The 20,197-nt window shown below is 47.1% G+C and overlaps 1 protein-coding gene across 5 annotated transcripts in view; it reads right to left on the reverse strand.

Annotated features, from left to right (window-relative positions):
• Positions 1 to 13,550: 13,550 nt before the first annotated feature.
• Positions 13,551 to 20,197, reverse strand: part of ZZEF1 (zinc finger ZZ-type and EF-hand domain containing 1) — a 59,871-nt gene continuing 53,224 nt past the window's right edge. For all 5 annotated transcript variants that reach the window (XM_049801956.1, XM_049801955.1, XM_049801954.1 and 2 more), the window contains exons 51-55: positions 19,886 to 19,984; positions 18,952 to 19,117; positions 17,759 to 17,909; positions 17,159 to 17,230; positions 13,551 to 16,662 (exon numbers count right to left, since the gene is read on the reverse strand). In XM_049801956.1, coding sequence (XP_049657913.1) covers positions 16,588 to 16,662; positions 17,159 to 17,230; positions 17,759 to 17,909; positions 18,952 to 19,117; positions 19,886 to 19,984 — 563 coding nt within the window. In that variant the 3' untranslated portion in view covers positions 13,551 to 16,587. The remainder of the gene's footprint in view (positions 16,663 to 17,158; positions 17,231 to 17,758; positions 17,910 to 18,951; positions 19,118 to 19,885; positions 19,985 to 20,197) is intronic.

Consider the following 20,197-nt stretch of genomic DNA (forward strand, 5'->3'; position numbering starts at 1 on the left):
TAGCATCAGGTGACCCTGGCATGGGATGGCTTCGCCCGGAGGCCAGCAGACCCCGTCATGCGCTGTTGAGGTCTTTCCTCAAGGACATCCCTGGGGACAAGGCACCAGAGCAGCCGTCCCTGCCTGCACACCCACTGCGAGGCATCGTTGCATCGACTTCCACAATATTTTTGCGGACACGCTAAGAGGCAGGGTGGGAATGTCAGGAGGAGACATGCTGAAGGCAAACCCTGTGCTCTGCAGGAGAGATCTGACATTTGAGATGCCCGGGTGTCTCTGGGGCACGTGAGTGATACAGGGATGCACCCCAAGCTGCTGCAAAGCCTTCAGCGACCAACCGTAAGCAACAAACGAGCAAACCTTGGCTGACAACTCACAAATAGCGGGGAATTTGCTAAATAAATTGTGCTGGGAGTTGCTTATCTCCATTAAAATACCCACGCACGGGGGATGTACTCCTACAAGGGTCCGACAGCATCGGGGCGAGGGGCCGCGGTGCTTCCAGCGCCGCGGCCCCTCGCCCCGGTGCCACCGGCATTTTGCACTGTGCAACCACCCTGGTGGCATGAAGAAACGCCAAGAGCATGCAAAACCTCGATAAGATTGGCGGGTAGGAAATGCAGCCTAAATCCCTGAGTTTCGTAAGGGGATTTGACAATAGCCCGCAGAGCTGCCAACTTTCCTTTCATGCACCGAGCGACAAGTGCGCTCAGAAACTTCAGGCTCGCTGAAAAGAAAGGAAGTTTTGCTGAAGGAGGGAGTTTTGGCATGGTTTTCTGAATTTTAGCTAGTTTTGCTGTGAGGTGGTGAGAAATGTCCCCTCGAGCATGACTGAGCTGGGGGCTGCCCTTGCTCATCCCCAGCCCAGGAGGGAGCAAAGGAAAGAAGTATCATGAAATTCAAGAGCAGAGGGAAAACACAACGTTTCTGCGTAAATATTTAGGCTTTGCTATAAACTCCCTGCTGCAAGGTCTCCCATCACAGCTGGGCACTTTTTGCATTTCAAAGTTGGCATTTTCAATGCAAATGCTGCTGAGCAGCCAAACCTGGGCCCCGCCGTGGTCCAGGGAACTGTGGGTGTAAGGGCACCCTCAGCTCTGCTGACCACCGGCCATGGGTTTTGCTCGTGGGGAAATCCTCAGTCCTGCTGGAGCATGGGATGGAGGCGAAAATCCTCCAAGGACTTTGCTCAGGAAGGTGCTCTGGTGAAGCCATTTCTTGTCCCTGATGGAGATGGGAGCTCCGAGGGTTGGAGAGGTGATTGCACCACCCTGCTGGGGAAAAGGCAGCTTTATGCCAAGACTCTTTATCTCGCAGCAGAAATAGGTGAAAAAGAAGCATATCTGGGAGCTGAGCTCTGCAGTGGGTTTGTGCCCTAACAGGGGCTGCAGAGACCCAGCTCCAAAGCCCCACTGAAGCGTTCGGGCCCCTGGGAGGATGCATGGGTCCCAAAATCCTCCCTGAGATGGAGGCTAGGGACCTGGTGTGACCTTGATTTTGGGCAGGGCCAGGAATGGGCACAGGGCCACACTGCCCCGTCCCCCACAGTGGGGACAGCGGTCCCATCCTGCCTCTTCCCAGGGTGGCGGACAGCATCTCCAGCCCCAGCAATTAACATCTGCACGGGTCGCTGGGTTTGCAAAGTGTTTGGGATTTGCATTTTGTTAAAATTAAGTGCTAGGAAAATAAAGGCACGCCAGTTCCTTATTGCAGCTGGCCCAGGGCGAGGAGGGCGAGGTCCGACGGCGTGACCGGGAAAGAGCAGGGATGGGGAGGACAAAACCCCCCAAATTCAACGCAAAAGGAGGCGAGGGCAGGGGCCGGAGCAGGGGTTGTGACCTGGGGAGGCTGAACGCCAGCCAAAGCAAGCACACCCAGCACTCGGGACGACTCGCAGAGCTTGTTGGGCTTTGTCCTCTCTGCTTCAGCACAGAATTTGTATATGGAAAAAACATGCCAGGCGCACGACAACAGACCCGCTCCATCTGGATAAATAGTTAACCGAGTAGTCAAAATAGCTGGTGCTACGAAACAGCTGCTGGGACGGGAGACAGCGGCAGAGGAGAAGCGTCGCTGGAAAAATGGGACCGGAGGAAGGAAGTGCTCGAGCGAGGGGACGTGCCAGAGGAGAGAAGGGAACAGGCAGCAGCAGACAGCCCCACGTGAGCCAAGACCCCCCTGCCACTGCCAGGGCACCCCGGTGCCCCCCCACCGGCCTCCGCTGAGCCTCTTCCCTGGAGCATCCCAAAAAGGGGTGCTGGACTGGATGCCCCTGCCCCAAGCATTGGTGCCCAGGTCATGCCACAGGGCCAGGACAAGGGGGTGCCCCACAGCAATTGGGGGGGCGGGGGGGGCACAGTAGGAGTCCCTGCTCATGCAGTGTCCCCCCAGGAGCTCAGCACCACAGGGCTCCCAGTGGGATCGGTGCTAGGTGCAGCTGCACCCACGACCCTGAGGTGGGTCCCTATCTGGAGGCCTCAGACAGGGGCAGCACCCCAAAAAGCTGCACAAAGAACCAGAGATCTAAAAAACCTGCTCACTGGGAGAGCTGGAAGCGGGAACGGGAGATGCGGGCTGGGAGGTGATGCTGGACCCACTGGAAGCAGAGGGAGAGCTCACACAAGGCAGCACTGCACATCCCACCCTCGGCCGGACATCACCAGGAACGGGGGCTCCCTGCAAAGGACTTTCAAAGGAGGGAATGGCCCTTCTCCATCCCTACGGATTAGGCGGGGCTTAGCCCTATTCCAGACACCTGAGCCAACTGCCTACACCTGCAAGCCCAGATTAGCTTCCCCCCGACCTGATGCACAAAGACCGCTTTTTCACCAAAAGGGAGGTTTTCCAGCGGAAAGCTCACGGCCAGTGAGCTGCCTGTCCTCAACCCCCCCCACCGTGGACCCCATGCAAAACCCTGGGCTAGGTGGGAGCTGGGAGCCGCTGACGTCCATCGGGGCTGGTTTCCCTGCGGTCGGAGCAGGGGACGGCCTCACCGACCGGAGCGGGCGGCCAAGGAGCTTCCGCAGGGACTGGGCAGCCCTGGGGGTGTGTGGGGTCACCCCCGGCCATGACACCCAACCATGCACATTGTTGGCTGTGGGATGAGCCCAGCACCTCAACGGTGGCTTTTCTCAAGCGCGTCCCCAGGGACAGGGAGGTTCACGCTGCTGAGAAGGGGCTGGAGCCTTGGCATCGGCCCCCCCCCCCCGCCCCTCCCCGGACCCCCTGCAGCAGAACTCTGGATGGGAACAGCTCTGCAGGATGGAAGGGATGGAGTGCTTTCCTCACCCGCGGGTGCCGGGATGCATCGCAACACGCTCTGGTTGCAGCAGGAAAGATGTTAGTGTCGGGGAAGTTCAGGTGCGCAGGAGCCGAGGGAGAATTTTTGGGAAGTAAAGGCACGACAAGCATTGCAACGCCGGAGCCGCTGCCCTGTAGACAGGTGTGGCATCACGAATTTTGGGAGGCAAAGCACTCGTGTCCACCTTGCTGCAACCCGCAGAAGGGTTACAGGGATGGTCTCAATGGGCCTCAAATCCACCTCCCAAAGGAAAACCCCAAGCTGAGGCTGGATTTTGCCATGACGTGATATCACGTGGATGATTAACAGCCGCAGCCTTCCCAGAGCCTCTCCCACCCTACACCTCTCATCTATTGCTCCATGAGGAACACAGAGCATAATCCCACCGCGGGCAGGGATGCGGTCACGCAGCCCTCACCTAGGCCCGTTAGTTGTGGTCGTATTCCCAGCACTAATTACCCAAATCACTCCCACCCTCTCCGGTGCAGGGAAAATAACTGCAGCGATTCACACACCTGGAAGGATGTTACAGCCTCCACCCAGGGAGAAAATGCACCCGCGCTCGCCCAGCACGAGATGGTTTTGCAATAGGAAAAGATTTTCTTTTCAAACGCTACTTGCAGGATCTATAGGTGCTACCTGCAGCACTCATTTATTGATGATTTCTAACTGATTCACTGAACTGCAGCAATGCCACCGACAGAAGCAGCAGATGCTCCGGGTGGGTTTGAGCACGGCGGCAGGAAGCGTCGCAGATGGCTCAAGTCCCGAGAACCAGGCAGCGCAAGTGCCTGATGGACGCCGAGGATTGAGTAAAATATTATTAAAAGATTTATTAACCCTTCGAGAATTATTATTCTATGCTGTAGCTGGACAAACGGGGATGAGAGCTCGCTCTGAAATTTCCGATTTGGAAAAGGCCCCAAAATGTCAATGTTCCCAGGGAAAATTAGGAAAAAAAAAGTCATTCTGCTTTGGCCAAAACATTGTATTTCTGCAAAATCACTTTGTTTTCTTTGTGATTTTTCAAAGCGTGGTAACGGTGCAATATGAAACAAATGATTTCCAAACAAGAGTAACTTGAAAATGAAAAAATGTAAATATTTGTCCTGATGGAGTGAAAAGGGCTGCTCCAACACTGTCAAGATCTTCCCTCACCCCTGCCTCCCCACCCAGTGTGTTTTGCTTTAGTTTTTATGAGAAATCAACAGCTGGAGAAAGCTTTTGGATTTTCCAATGGAAAAGAGCTGGAGGGACGCATTTTCTACAAGTTCCGCCAATTAGCGCCTGGCTCCCCAGCCCCACGGCTGCTGTGAATTTTCCATTGCTGGAAATCTTAAATATCAAAACTGGATGTTTTTCTAAAAGACAAATCTGACTGCGGGGCAGGACAGCAGCCACTGCCACGCCGCACGCCATGCTCCCTGCAGCCCTCTTCGTTTACAGAAACGTCCAACCAAGCGTGACCGATTTCTCCTGAAAACCTTGTTTTCCACCCAACGGCAGCTTGGTTTTGCCTGATCGTGGGGTGATTAGCAGCGGGAGAGCCGGACCGTCACTAAAACACTCCTGCTGTTTCCCCGCCCTTCCTGCTTGCACACCCCAACACTGCTCCATCCCTTCCCAGAGCAGCTGCCCAGATGTGCCTGTGCTCCAGATGTGCAGCACCACTGCAAACCTGCAGCAGCCCTCGCTCATGTCTCCACAGAGCTGGCATCGGGGATGTGGCTCAGGTTCTAGCAGATCCTAAATAGCTTGAATTTCAGGCAAGATTTGGCAGCTGTAGCACGGCGCTTGGGGTCAGCATGTGCATGGGGGGATGCCGAGCACGGGGCCAGATGAGGTGCGAGACCTTAGCGGCATTGCTAAACCAGCCTTGTTTTATGAAAGGCGTTAAAGGTCTTTTTTTTTTTTTTTTTTTGCAAACGGTAATGCATGCACCGTGTACCAAATACATCACATTAATCAAAAATACAATTTCCAACACATTAAATATTTAGAAGCAATGCCAAAGCTGCAGGACAATAGGTAGCACTAACATTCGGGTGAAAAAAGGAGAAGGTTTCATTTAATTATTTTGTTGCCAGCTTGCACAAAAGTAGGGCCAAATCCTGGAAACCTGCTCCCTGCCTCCAGCCCATCCTTGTCACCAGGACCATCACGACTTCGTGCCCGGCTGGGGCTGTGTGTCCCCTGAGGCTTCTCCCTCTCCTTTTCAGCATCGCTTTGCATCCCAGCGGAAAGGGCTGGAGCTGTGGGGCTGTGGGATTAAACCTCGCAGCCCGGGGGTGGGTTTCTCTGCCTGGCTCCGGAGGTTTCCCGGCGATCTCGGCGCGGCGGTGAGTCAGCCGGCAGTAGAGAACGTGACTCAGCTGCACCGAGGTTCGGTACGTGGAGCAGGGAAAGCAAACGCTGGCAGCTCAGTCGTGCCGAAACGGTGGATCCCACAGCCCTGGTGCCAGGGACAAACCTCAGCTGTATCTGGTGGGGGAAGAAATGAAATGCAGGAAGAAAAAAGCAAGATGCTTACGGTCGAGTTGCCCCAATAAAGATCAAGATAAGCCCTCTTTGCTCATAGAAGTGCTTTTGATATCCACCGCAAATTACCTTCCTGAACCTGGTGCAGGAGAAACACCCTGCACCGGGGCAAGGTTTGCAAATGAAGGGAAATTCCCCCAAGATCATTACTACCTCTGCGTGTTTTTCTCTGGCCGTTTTCCTCCGGGCACACAGCAGCCGCAACTCATGAAACCAGTATATATAAATGTCGGTTTTTCAATGTCCCTGAAGGGTGACGCAAATCCCTGGGAAGACTCCTGGTGCTGGGGACGGGGGACGGGGAGGTTCTGTGACTAAACCCCTGCAAAATTCCTGCTGACAGGCTATGGGGACGTCACCATCCCCTACCCTTCCCAAGGTGTCTGCTTTGCCCGGGGACCTTAGTGCAAACCATGCCGTCTCCAGCTCCGCTCTACCATGAGCACAGCAATTTTAAGGGTAAAAGCCAGAGAACAAAGCTGTGCCGAGGGGCCCTAGCTGAGCGGGCTGGTTTGAGGCTGTTGCCTGCAGAAAACCAGTCCCAGGGGAGCGAGGAGTTTCCTTAATTGGGAAGGGCGACGAGGGAGCAGGACGAGGGCAGGGCTTTTCTCAGTATTTTTATTTAGGCGGCAGAGAAATCTGATGGCAACAGAAAGGAGCTGGAAAAACAAACAGGTGTGTCCGGCAGCAAAAAGCCCGTAGCTATAGCAATGGGACAGGCCCTGTTGACAAAAGGCTGCACAAAGGACCTTCTTTAGAGATTAAAAGCAGTTTACTAGCTGGCAGGGCTCTCTGGGAAGGTGCTGGGGCTGCCACCGTGGCCGGCAGTAGCTGAAAAAGCAGAACGAGGGGAACACGCACCAGGCACAAACCTGCCGCCTCCAGCGTCCCCCAGGGGCTGAGCTGTGCTGGGGTTTCTCGGTGGTCTGTGGAAATGAGGTGGTTGTTCGTGGGGAAGCTCCATCAATCCCAGCAACACAGCAGGGACCCGGCTCTGCAGCAGGCACCCCAAAGGGTCGGTTTATTTTGGGGATTCCTCCAGCTCTCCTTGCCAGGATGCTGCTCTTCCAGCATCACCATTTGCAGTTGCCGCCTGGGGTTAACGCTTGCCGGCTTGTAGAAGCCTCCAAAGTTTGGGTGCGGGGTGTAGGTGCAATGCCTGGTGCCTTAGCTGGATGCCACCCTCAAGCCTCCCTTGCTCCCATGCCAGGCACCTGCAGTGGGAGAGGTGAAGTGCTGCTGCCACGTTTGTGCGGCCGCTCAGGAAGCCGCGACGGCACCGCTGAAAGCAAAACCATGAACAACAGCGGGCGACTCCATACCTCAGCCATTACGCTGGGTCCGGGGGTGCAGCATCCCCAAACAGCCACAGGCTCCTGTCTTGCCTTTCTCCTCCTACATCCCCTGCCGAAAGCGGGGAGGTCTGGCTCAGCAAGAACCTGCTGGGACATCTGACGTGGCCAAAGGAGACACATCTGAGCCGGGAGTTTGGCTGTGCCACCGGCAGAGAAGATCAGAGGGCCAAGCTGCACCACCGCAAGGGCACAGCAAGGCTTGGGGAGCCAGCGGTTTTGCTGCCAGGAGAACGGGTGGTGGGACACAAAAGCCAAATCTGTTTTGACTTACCCAAAACTTACTAAAAGACGAGTTGGTAATTAAGGCCATGGATCAGTGCCAACAACTGCATGACTCCACGTACAGCCACTCAATGCCACGTGAACACGCCTGCAGCTCGTGGCAGCCTGGGGTAAGAGGAGCCCAGACCTCACCGGCAAGCAAATTTTCTATTTCAGGGCTAGTGTAGGAGCCCGAGGGATATTTGAGAAAACAAGCAAGTGGTGATGTCTCTCCCTTCAGGTTCTGGCAGCTGGAGGGCGGCCCAGAGCACGGCAGCTCTCAACACCACAAGATGCTACATGGGCAACCGCAGGAACATTGCGGGAACCGGTCCCCGAAACAGCAGAGGAGACTGCAGGCAGCTTTATGGGTGCAGTAGGAATCTGCCCTCTTCCCCCACGAGCCTCCCAACAGCCTCGTGCAAAGAGCAGCGTAAAAATCAACTTAAGTCAACTTAAATCAAAAGTCAACTTAAGACGGTCACCTGCCGCTTACACCTGTGCAAGTGAAGTGATTGCCACTCTCCGGTCTCTGTTAGCTCAAGCCAGGCTGAAGTCTTGCTATACCGGGTGAGGCGCTGCCATTCTCTGAAATCCTCAAAGGAGGAAAAGTCTTAAAGGAGAAAAAGCCAAAGGCTGCCTTGGGCAGACGACAGATTGCAGGCATCGGCAGCCGGCGGTGGCATCACGGCTGCATCCGTCGGGGCAATAAAATGACTGGTGGGTCTCCTGTGTGCCAGGAGCCATGTCCTGAGGGGGGGGACCGAAACCGACACAAGCCCTAGTAAGGCCAGCGCTCCCAAGGTGAGCCAACGAGTAGCAGGCTGCTTTCTGGGGAAAAATCAAGAGCAGGACTTTCCCCCAGGGAAGAAAGCACCTCCCGCTCAGGAGCCCAGGAATAAAATGAATATTGCCAAGGGCAGAGCTGTCCGGGCAGCGACACACGCAGAGTTTGCAACTCAGAGAAGCTGCAGAGCTGTTTTTAGCTGCGGAAGCCAGCGCGCCTCCAGCTGACCCGCACTCAGACCCCCCCCAGGAGCCCAGGCAGGCACCCGGCTATCCCCACGGTGGTCCGTGGGCAGCGGCTGCCGGAGCCGGGCAGAGCTGGCAGCGTGCCCCCGGTGCCGCGGGGCCGCCGGCAGCCGCTCCGGAGGCGGGTGGCCCTGCCGAGGCCGTATGCCAGGGTTGTCGCTCTACCAAGAACAGGCGCTTCCCGGTCCCTACGATGGGACACGTTGTTCCCAGCTGGCGAGCCTCGGCTGCCTGGCGAGGGCTCTGGATGTGCTTGAGGCAAGGAGCTAGGAAGTGAACGCGTGATTTTTTTGCCGAAGAAACCCTCTAGCAGCGGCAGCCGCTGACCCTGTGGCAGGTGATAGCACCACTGGCTCTTCTTCTACTGCGTGCAGCTGCCCTGGAGGCACGAAGGGCCATTGAGCATTGGAAAGAAAGCAGGGAAAAACCCCCAGGGAACCGGGGAGATCTTTCTCATGCCCTTCCAACCCTATTTTGGCTGCTCGTGGAGCAGAGCAGCACCCCTAATTCCTACCGTACCTGGCAAGGATGGGGCACAGGCAGCGAGACCTCCAGGACATCGGTCCACACTCCCCACCCAAGATTTCCCCCCTCACCTCTGTGCAGACTTAATAATTAAAGAAAAGCTATAACCTCTCAGCAGCAGGCGCTGCTGGTTTTAAGCATTATTAGTGCAAAATTCAGGAGGGATTTGCCTTACTCTCGGAGAGCCTTTGAGTTTCTGGTAAATAAAGCAACTATTTTCAGCTGCCCGGGTCCTGCCTCCGTGAGAGGTTTGCCTCTCTCGACTGAATGAAAACAGAGAAGCTGCAGCAACGAGCCGGCGTGCTGGGGAGGGCGGCGAGCGAAGAGCACACCCTCGGAGATGCCGTCAGCTTTGAAGAAGCTGACATCTTCTACAGAAAAATAGGGTGGCAAAAGATCAAACACATCACGGTGTATTTTGAGGCAGGCAAATAAACGGAGGAAAACACAATTTTTCAGAGCAACGCAGGAAGGATAATTATTGAAGGCAAAGGGATGTTGTTTAAAATCCAGCAGCGTATCCAAAATTGACCCCGTGGAGGATGAAATGCTCTTTTCTCTTTAAATATTAACAATCAGAGTATGAAAGAAGAAAAACATTTCAAAAAATAGAAAAATACAATTGGTTGGGAGAAAAAGAGCCCAAGCTGCTACTCTGAGGAACATAAAACCTAAGGTGTGTGGGGGGGTGGGTTTCTGTGAAGCCATTGACATTTTTGATTAATGAGTTTTATGTGGGTGGTTTATGTAAAGGAGAAGGGTAAGAAATGCAGACATGACTTATTCTCAAGCAAGCTGATGAGAGTAAAGGTCTCCTGACTCAATTCTCCTGACTCAAGAATTCATCTTTTATTTTCTGCCTTTGCAGATTCTGCTGGATGCAAGAGAAAGCCGTACAATTTGTAAACTTCATATCAACAGTGCGGTCTGTTTAGGCTCCAAAGCAACAAAACCAAGTTAAAGCCTACCTTTAAACGCTAAACTAGATGTTCTTAAGATTACACCTTAATTTAATCTAAGATAAACACAGTGATGAACTGAAGCCCTAATAAATGTCTAGCTACATATGCATATTGAAGTCCTCCTATTATAGGAGACAACTTACTGGAGTGAGAAAGATCTGTATAGGATGCTTTTACTGATTAGAAAGGATAGTCATGAGGGGAAGCATTTTCTATGATTCCTCAGGCATTGATGTGGGATCTGTCATCCAGAAATTCAGACCAAGCTTCATCAGCTGGAGTCTGATGGCAGTAACTGCACTAGAGCCCACACCTGCAAAGTCCTCCCAGAGCTACACTCAGCAGCTCTCCAACAGCACAGAAGTAACTCTGTCACATAGTTTGAGGAAACTTACTGGGTCTGGCTAAAAACACATGGGGAATATATTGAAATAAAATAATTACCAAAACACACTGTGTGTCACTTTGCCTCTTTTCACTTCGTTTTGCGTTTGTCCACGTTCCCGATGCAGCAGCAATGCCACTAGATGAGCAGAGCAGCAGCTCCTTTAGAGTCCAATAAGGTGTTCTGTTGGTTCCTAGAAGTTTTATGCGGTTGACAAGGTTAAAATCTTTGGGTGGTGCCTGAAAGGCAGCGAGGTGGAAGCAGAGCTCCCAGCCCAGCTCCACAGAGGTGCGTTAAAGATAAGGGGAATGACTCGTTACAAAGAGCTAAAGAGAATTTTGTGTGTCAGATATCAGGCACGAAGTAGGAAGAAGGTGTGATGTTTAGCACCGACCTTACCAACACCTCCTGGAAAAGAGCAAACACCATCTGAAAGCAGCAAAGGGCCATCTTCAGAAACCACCAGAAAGCCCGAGTGCCAGTTCTCTCTGTATCCCCAAAGAAACGCCGCACATCTCATCTCTGCCAAGTGAAGGAGCCACAAAACATGGCTCTGGGGGAAACTTGCAGCAAGGCACAGAGATGCACTAAAGCAGGTCACAAAAGTAAGAGACAACTGAAAATGCATTACTGTAGTCACTGCCCAGAGCCATCAGAGCAGAGAATACAATTAAGCTCACCGCAATTGGCCAAACACCTTTTTTTTCAGGTAAAACCTCTTTCGCAGGTAGGGATTTGCCAAACCTCTTTGCAGGAAGGGATGGGGAACACTCCCCGAAATGCTTGCAAAGAGAGGAGAGGGCATTCGGTGCCAGGCATGGTCACACAGTCCACATCACGCCTATGAAATGGAGCATCTCGTCTAGCACTCGCTCATGTGCACATGCAGGTATCAAAATGGTTTGGAGCAAGCACATTTGATGATACAGGTGCTAGGAGATGCTAACAAAGTGTTTTGGAAATAAGCCTGTAAGAGAAGGTACCGCTGACAAATATTTGCAGGTGCTTTAATTTTACATTTCTTTAGTTTTCATAAAATTTACTTTTTCCATGCAATGCAAGCTTAAATATTTATTATTTGCACTGCAAATGTTAAAAAAAAAATTGCTGTAAGATTTATGGAAAGTCAGACAGTAATGCGGGGAATGGAAGCAAGAAACCGACTTAAAAAAAAAAAAAAATCTTTAAAGTTGTCAGAAAAGCAAACTACCTAACAGTTAGGTGGAAAGACCCCGTCTCCAAGACAGTCCAGTTATCCTTCCTCCACTTCTTTTCCCGTGTTCCCTATATCCAAACATTCTCAGCCCTTGAATATAAAAAGAATTAATCTCTAAATGCTAAGGACCACTACAAAACTGTCTGAGATTTCCATCTATTTATCGTGAATGCTTGTTGAAATTCCCAGTTAGAGGAAACAAGGTTTTGGGGTTTTTTTTCTAAGTGTTTACTCCTCCTTAGACTGCATACCCATGTATAAGCCCCACCACAACACTGCAGCCTGGGTTTGAGCCAGGTACCGGCTTTCTATTATTTGTGCTTTCTTAGGTAAAAATCAGTAAAGATTACTGCAGAATAGACCCAATTAAATTAGACCTGACCATCATGGAAAGAATGAGCTTTAATCTTACTTCCTTCACCTCTTACTTAATTCCTTCCCTATTCACAGTGGATTTCTCTCTTATTCACTTGAATTGGAATGGACTTCTTTGCTTTAAATTCAAAGGTGGGCCAGATTTCTTTCCCCCTATAAAGCCCAGCACAGTTCCTATTTTTCCAGGCCATTTTCCTAATGCACGTTCTTTGTTCTAGTTATTATCCAGCCTGACCTCCTACAGCCTAACTGGCTGAATGTTGAAAAGCATCCTCTTTACATATATTAATCTGTTTTCTAACATTCTATAGCTTTGCCTAAAGACCAGGTCACGCTTTTTATAGGCTCCCATGGTTGCGGATGTTGTTTGTCCCCTGAAAACAAGGTACGATGCTTGTGCTGGTGGCTTCCCCTGCAGATACCTGACACCACTCACTTCTGGTTACAAGAAAACGCATTCATCGTTAGAAAGGGAAAGGAAACTACCGAAGCAGATTATTGGGCCTTGCTTTGCTCCAATGTGCCCAGATTTTATAGCAGGGTACCTTCATGGATATCGTCACACCAGATTTAAAAGGGTATAAAAGGGCAGGTCTTGCCCTAATCTTTGCCAAGATAGAAGAAGATACAAGACCCACTGGAAACGTCACATCTGAGCTAGGCTGTGAAAACTCAATACGTTTGGGCCAGTTCTGTTTTGAACAGTGTCGCGCTCTCCTAAAAGTAGGTTAAAAAAATGTCACTCACAAGTTAGCTGGCAGCCTAATTTTGACCTCTTGGAAGAAAGAACAGTCTTAATTAACTTGACCTGAAGAACAGTGGTTCCCGAACGTTATGGTTGTGACTTTTGTTACATTTCAACGACTGGGACCACACTAGATCTAATAGCAGATTAAACGGAGTTTGTGAGATTTATCACCTTGCTTACACCGGCTGAAACCTCAAACCTGGTTGTCACAGGGAACGGTCTCCACTCTCCCACAACTTCACAATCACACTATTTACTTGCATTTAATACAATTACCTAATAAGACCATTCTCTGAGCACATGGAACCAGTGGAAACAACTTAGAGCTTTAGCTAGATACAGAAAGATGTCGACTTCCTCACTTACACTTCCCTGAACAACTCCTTCCTTGAGCCAAACCCAAGGTAAATAAGCTTTTGAACTAAGGCCATTGGACTAGGTAGGTACAAGCACCTTTGCTGCTAAACACCACTAATTAGAATCAAGAGATACTAAGACAAATCTCAGCTTAACGTGACACATCTGGGGCTGCGGATGTGTGTTTCAGGTCTGAAAGAAAAACGCAGGCACTGAAACCAATGGATATCCACAGGAAAACTTAATTTTTAGAATAAGGCCACTGGAATGTAAACAGCAGGGCTGGAATTTAAGAGGTGACTCCAGAAGTATGTATCCTGCATAGTTCAATACAATATCAGATATATACTAACCACATGAGGAAAAGTGGGTTTGCTTACAGGCACTGAAAATGAAGATTCATAAGAAAACCCCTGGATCTCACTGCAAATTCAAACATTTAACATTCAGGGAGGAGCAGAAAAAAGCAAACAAAAAACCAGACAGCGTGTTGTACTTTGTTTTTATAGAATTTTTACAATATATTTCTCTTCATTTGCATATTTTACCCACATCTGTAGCTTTCTTTTTACATGTTGAACTGAACTGGAATAAATCTAACGGTCTGATATATTTTAAACAACTGATAAAAATTGCAAAGTAGTAAACCCGTAAGAAAAGAAATTATAAAACTCTCTTTTTTAAGTGTTTAATGAAAGCAAGTCAAATGTATTATTAGGAACAATACGGTCTGTTTTAAACACATCATAGGTGATTCAGGCAGGACAACTTTTTTTGTTTTTTTTTCTTATATTAGGCACATTTTTTCAGCACACCTGTTTTCCAGACAGTTTTATACTATTCAATAGTATCATCTGCATCCACTTGGAACTGCTGCAGGATTTTCAAAATATGATTGATCATGAATATTCATTATTGGTATTCTCTTCCTCTTTCTTTAAAACTATCAGAAGAAAAAAAAAAAAAATCAGTGTTTCTTGTCTCTTAAAAAATCTGTAATGAATGATTGAGTTGTAAGGCAGCAACAGATTCAGTGTCAACTCAGGTCACAGTCCTTCAGTTCCATCTAGTGGGTAGAGATTATATTTAGTGGACACTGTTCCTAGACAGTCCCTTCAGGGCAAGATGACTGACTCACAAGGCCAGTTACTGCTGGTAGAGTAAGTTAAGTGGTACGCCTAGTAAGGAACACTGGCCACTCCTGTGTCATCCTTGCAGCCTCATGTCTTCATACAGAAAGCAAAAAGACAGTCCAACGGAAAAAAATGTGAATATGATAGAGCCATGACAGGTTCTATGAATGGTTTATTTACAGTCTTCATCCCTGATGCGAAAAAAGAAAAAAGCCTTCTTTCACTAAAACAGGCAGATCTCAGCAGCATGCTACATGCCTTAGCAAATCAGCCCATTGCATATCCTTGACCGCTTAGCCATGGATTCACACTGAGGCAGTGAATAGAAAGTCCTACTGCTCAAGAAGAGCAATTTCAAAATGCTCACCTGTCCCATTGATACGACTCCCTAAAGTAGACTTTAGAATGTCTCATTTTGGTGCAGCAGCTCCCCGTTCCCAGAATCTGTTCACGCTATTAGATAGTGTGAAACAGTTGGTTCCTCAGGGGTCTCTGGGACAACCCTGCAGTGAGACTGCAAACTCAAATACGTTACTCGGATGTGGGAACAAAATGATCCATGCGTTAAAGATATGCCACAACTTTGACAATTCCCTTCCCATCGTGATCTCATTCAGGAAGGAAGACGGGCTTTAACCTTCAACTACAGTATACACGAGGAGAGGTTTCGGAGCAGTATCTCTCCACCTCCTTTCAGGCTTTGATAAACAGTACATTTTTCCTGAATTCTGGCATTCTCATTTGCTAAGAGGGCCACTCCACTCCTGAAGGCAATGGCTTCAGCATAGTGCTCCTTGGTCTTCAGTTTTAAGTCTTTCAGGCAGAATAATCACATTCTGATTCAACCTCATTCCCTGAAGAAGCATTCACTTTGCACTCACCTGGCTGAACAGAAGTGAAAACATCTTTAACTACAGCACTAGAGGCCATCCAAAAACCAGGGGAAGTATTACTGCACGTTTCCCTCTCAGAGGGAGATTGGACCACCCTTAAAATTCCAGCCCCAGCTGATAAGACCATCAATTCAGCAGTCATCCCCCAAAGTGGTGCTCCTGTGCACATTGCTATTTAGGCACCAGTCACCTTTTGGACAAGCAAGGTCAGTAAGTACATTCCCTTCTGACAGAGCCACTGCCTTTACACAACTTGCATTCAGTTACTACTGAAGCTTTTGGTTGCCTTTTCTTCACACCCTAAGGTTATGGTGAGGAAGGGAAGAAGAAAGTAATTAGCATAAAAAGTTCTCCGAATTCATACCTGACAAGACCAGCTCTACATACTGTATAACAGGATACAAAATATACCCCCAAATCCTTCTATGTTCTTTTTAACTCTTTGGAAAGGGAATAACCAGCGTAATTGAGCAGGAAGAAAGCCAATTTATTTCAGCATAGAAGGTCTGCAATTCATTCCATGGTCAGTAAGAGTAATGCAGTTATTGCTCTATACGGTAAGACTGCATCGATCATTAACCCCCACCCTGAGTGCTGGGAGTCCAGGTTCCCAACATAGCCAAGAAGGACCTCCTAAGCCACTAGTATTGAAATAATTAAAAGAAAAAAGCCTCATGAATAATTTCTTGTAAAGATGTGATCTTCAAGAAACATATAAGTTCTTCAGTTCTTCATATTACCACTGCTTTGTGAATGGAGGCCAGCCTTTGCTCTCTGCACTAGAATAATATACTATTTAGAATAACACATTGAAGATAAATTAAGGTAAGAATAGATAATCCAGCTGATCAAATCAAAGAACAGGAGAAACATTAACCTCTTGCATGAGGATGCTCTGGAACTGAAATCCTTCAACTGCTATGTGAATCACCCAGAATTTGTTTTAGAACCTGTAGTTTAGTAAGAATTCTTTTCCTTCGGTAGTAGCCTTCAAAGCAAAAGCAAACATGACAGGATTCAAGCGTGGACCATTTCTGCATCTGCCCACCAGATTCTCATTTGCCTATTTCACTTCAGTGATATATAATTGATGATGCTGACGGCATCACTCCGAGTTCAGCAGTATTTCCAAAGCTGTCACGTTCCATCAATCAAGTTGCCTTGGGAGCAGATGATACCAATGCGGGGGCCTTCCATTCTCATACTTCAGCTACCTTCTTTCGTTTACTTCCTCTGAATAAAAAAAAATATTGTTCTGTTTACTCTAACATGCTACAATATGTGCATACATAACTGTAGGCGACACGTGAGTTACTTCAAGATGTGCTTTTTCATTGAAGTGCGCTTTTACTTTTACAAATTCTACATCAAGGTGGAAGGAAGGAAGGCTGCAGAGTGCTCATACACTGAAGCTGAAGGAACTTTTCCTGAACGGAGTTAAGATGTTTGTTCCAAGGTTCCTATGGACAAACTACTCTATCCCATGCACTCCGGCCTGAGCCAGTATTAAACATTCCAGAAACTTGTTGATTTGTTTGGATAGTTAATGGCAAGGCTGATAGCAGCAATGTTTTTCAGGGCCTAGAAGAGAGAAGGAAAAACAAAGTCACATCAAAGATTCTCCCCAATCCAAAACTGTTAAGAAATGTTATATGAAATTAAACAGAAATAGATAAATAACCATCCCGTTTCTACCTGGTCATCTCCTAGTACTGCAGTAATTGTCATGCATCCGGGTAGTTTCAGCAAGGCAACTGCATTTCCAGTTGCTGAAAGACCAGCCCCCTTCCCCATTTCCATGTTTTGGCAATTGAGAGGTCAGTTTGGTAAAACAGATATACCTGATTACACCCAACAGCCAGTTTGCGGCACATCATCTGACTATTAAAGGAGAATAGCATTTGTGCGTAGTTCATTCACGAATTTCAGGAGGCCTGTCATGGTATTGTGAAGCCCAAGCACATTCATGTCTATTTTATAAAACTCCACTGGGCCATCAGAAATCATTCATTATCTCTGTCTGCCAGAAAAAAATATCACAAAAACACACATCTCTGGGGTTGTGCAATCTTATTACCTGTGCTGTGCAGCGATGAAGATGATCTTCAGTATTTAAGGCAAGCAAATACTCCTGTAGAGATCCAAGCTCCTGCAGCCAGAAAGCATTCAATGAACACCAATGTTTCTACCAAAGATATCATCCTACTATTTAACATTAAAATGCTGATCGTTACAGCAGTGCCAAGAACCAAAGGTATCAGAACTACACACAAGATTCTCCTGGACTAGAACACAATTTGTGACCACAGAAATCAGGTCATTACCATTCATATGTGATGTTCAAGATCAACTCAAGGAAAACCACATTCAAATACCTTTAAATTAATTATTAAATCAGCATTCCTCGGTTTTAGGGCCTGCTGCCTTAATTGCACAAGGAAGTGTCATGACTATTACTTAAGGTCCCATGATGGATAAGGCAACTGTATGCTCCTCTACTAAAATTTGCTACCAGATTCCACGTGAGAAAGTTGTTAATGTTTCTGAAGCATTTAACGTTTGTAAAGCTCTGACAAACTTTGACATGATAAAGGAAAACTGCATTTAGTTTAACACTGAACTACATATCATTCCCAGCACTGGGGAGAGGAGGGATACAAATACAGGAACTGCTTACAGTAACTCTGTTTTCTGTAACAAAGAAGAGTTCTGCAAGTGCACGATGAAGAGGAAGGAGAATACCAGGCTTGGCCACGTCATGACACAAGTTGTTTTCCATATGGGTGAAAAGCTGCCAAAGTGGCTTCAACAAGGTGAGGTCACAGTCCCTGAAAAAAAGTAATTCAAATGAAACAGTGATGAAATAGTGAGTAACCATGATCTTATGCCTGTTTCAGGGGTGGGGGGGCGGGGATGACAAAAAAACCAAACAAATTTAAGAGAACAAAACCATACAGTTTTGACAGTTACATGTATAAATGAAGGAAGAAACAGAAGAAGTATTTTTAAAAATCTCAATTCCGTCAGGTGTTTCAGCACACTTAATTTCATTCTGAATCAGTGAAGTGGAGAGAACCTTATATCCATGAATATGCCTAAATGACTTTTCTAAAACTGCGTGGTCTCTTAAAATGAGGACTTTAAAATAACTATATACATCACTTTGCTAAATGCTCTAGCTCCACTGCTTGAAATTATACAATACTGGTGATGCCCTTGTATAGGACAGACGGACAAAAATTGACAAAAGCTTTACAAACAATTCCAGCCCTGCCTCCTTCCTACTCCTGAGTTAAAGCTAGCTAACCCAAATGTCACTTATTATACAGATAGGATGATACATATGATTCGGTAGGGGGAAAGGAGGGAAACTCAATTTCAGAATCTACCATCAGATTAACACAAGAAAAATATTAAATATTGTAAGCACAATGGAGACTTGATCTTTTAGCAATTAAATTTGTTATCCACATAACAAAGCAGACATTTTCTGATGAAAAAACCTATGGGAACTTGAAAAAATAATAAATCCATGATTAAAAGTAATACCAAAATCAGTTTTTCAGACTTGGATGCAGATTGGTGTACCTAAAATTTACAGAGAGTCAAGCAATGGTGATTTCTTTTTCTTTACAACCACATCTGAATTCATTGGACCTTTTTTAAAAGCCAAGAAAGAAGAGAAAATGTTTTCAAAAAATCCCTTAAGTAAGTTTCTGCTATCAAGGCCCTGTGAACTGTATCCAAAAGGCAAATTAAGAATACCTACTTCAAATCATGGTTTTCTGGCTTCAAAATACTATCAGCTTAGTCACTTTTTCTTCTCCTGCCCTTTGCCTTTTAGTGTACAATGTAGAACAGTGCACTTACCTTTGGGCACTGCACTGCACTATCTTCAAGAGCAAGTGGATAGCCTTCAAACGCTGGTGACCAGTCTGACGGCATGCTACCCCGACCTGCCATTCCCAGATTTTGGCCAGTGGGAGGTGAGGAACTACCCTTTCCTCAGAGAGCATCTGCTTTAGAATTTCAAACCCTGGAAAAAAAAAAAAATAATTCAAACAGCTGTTGCTTTTGTAGGGACCCATTCTGTTCATGCATTCAGTTTTCTCTTCTCCGTATACTAAGTATTGCTCTGGCAAGCAAGAAATATCAAAGAAAAATACCAAACAAAAATCTGAGATAATTCTAGATTACATCCTGATAATGCAAGTCTTTTCTGGGGCAAAACTTAGATAAAAATTAGGAAGAATCCTACCCGAAATTAAAATTTTCCTCAAATAAGACATACAAAACACAGGTCTTCACTATTATGTGATATGCAGTAGAGCTTTGCTGATTGCAACTCATCCACCAGCCTCAGCTTCATTAAAAATAAACTCTAAAATAAACTAACAAAACCTTTCATGCTATATCTAGAAATTAGATGCAGAACCAGCCTATTTTACTGGATAACTACTTTTTAAAAAACACAGTTACAATTATTGCTGTTTCAATTACAGCACCCTGAAGTGTTTACCACATCCTGTGTGTAATTACTGTCGTATAATGAGACTTTGAATGCAAATATCATGACTATAATTGTTATCTGCAAGCCTCCGTGAAGACTTGGTATTCCTAGCATAAGAGTCACAGCAAGTAAGAGATGTTAGTCAAGTTTAACTTGAACAAAATTAATCATGTTATTTCCAAAACATGGGAGAAAGCAAGTTCTAAGTCAAAAAAAGGGATAACCACAAGTCTGTCAAAGCTCATCAAAATAACTTCAAAAAGTCCTTTCCAATACCTTCTGAGCAGTGCTTACCTGTCTGAAACCTTCCAAGATGACCTGCTGTCACTGTAAACTTATAACCCCACTCAGTGTTACTCATGTCAGAAGTAAATCGGTAATAGAGTGTGTCTCCTGCGTACAAGGAAAGGAAGAAAAATTCACATTACTACCTCCTGAGTTAGTTTTGCTATCACAAATACAATTCAAATGACAAGTCTGTCATAAATTAATCCTAGATATTGTCATTCAAGAGAGGTGATCTCCTTGGTAATTATGAAATCACAGAACAGTATGATAAACAAGAGGCTGAAGCAAAACACAGAAGGGTTTCCACTGTATAAAGAT

The sequence above is a fragment of the Accipiter gentilis genome, chromosome 6 (genome assembly GCF_929443795.1).
Source record: "Accipiter gentilis chromosome 6, bAccGen1.1, whole genome shotgun sequence".
NCBI classification, from domain to species: domain Eukaryota; kingdom Metazoa; phylum Chordata; class Aves; order Accipitriformes; family Accipitridae; genus Astur; species Astur gentilis.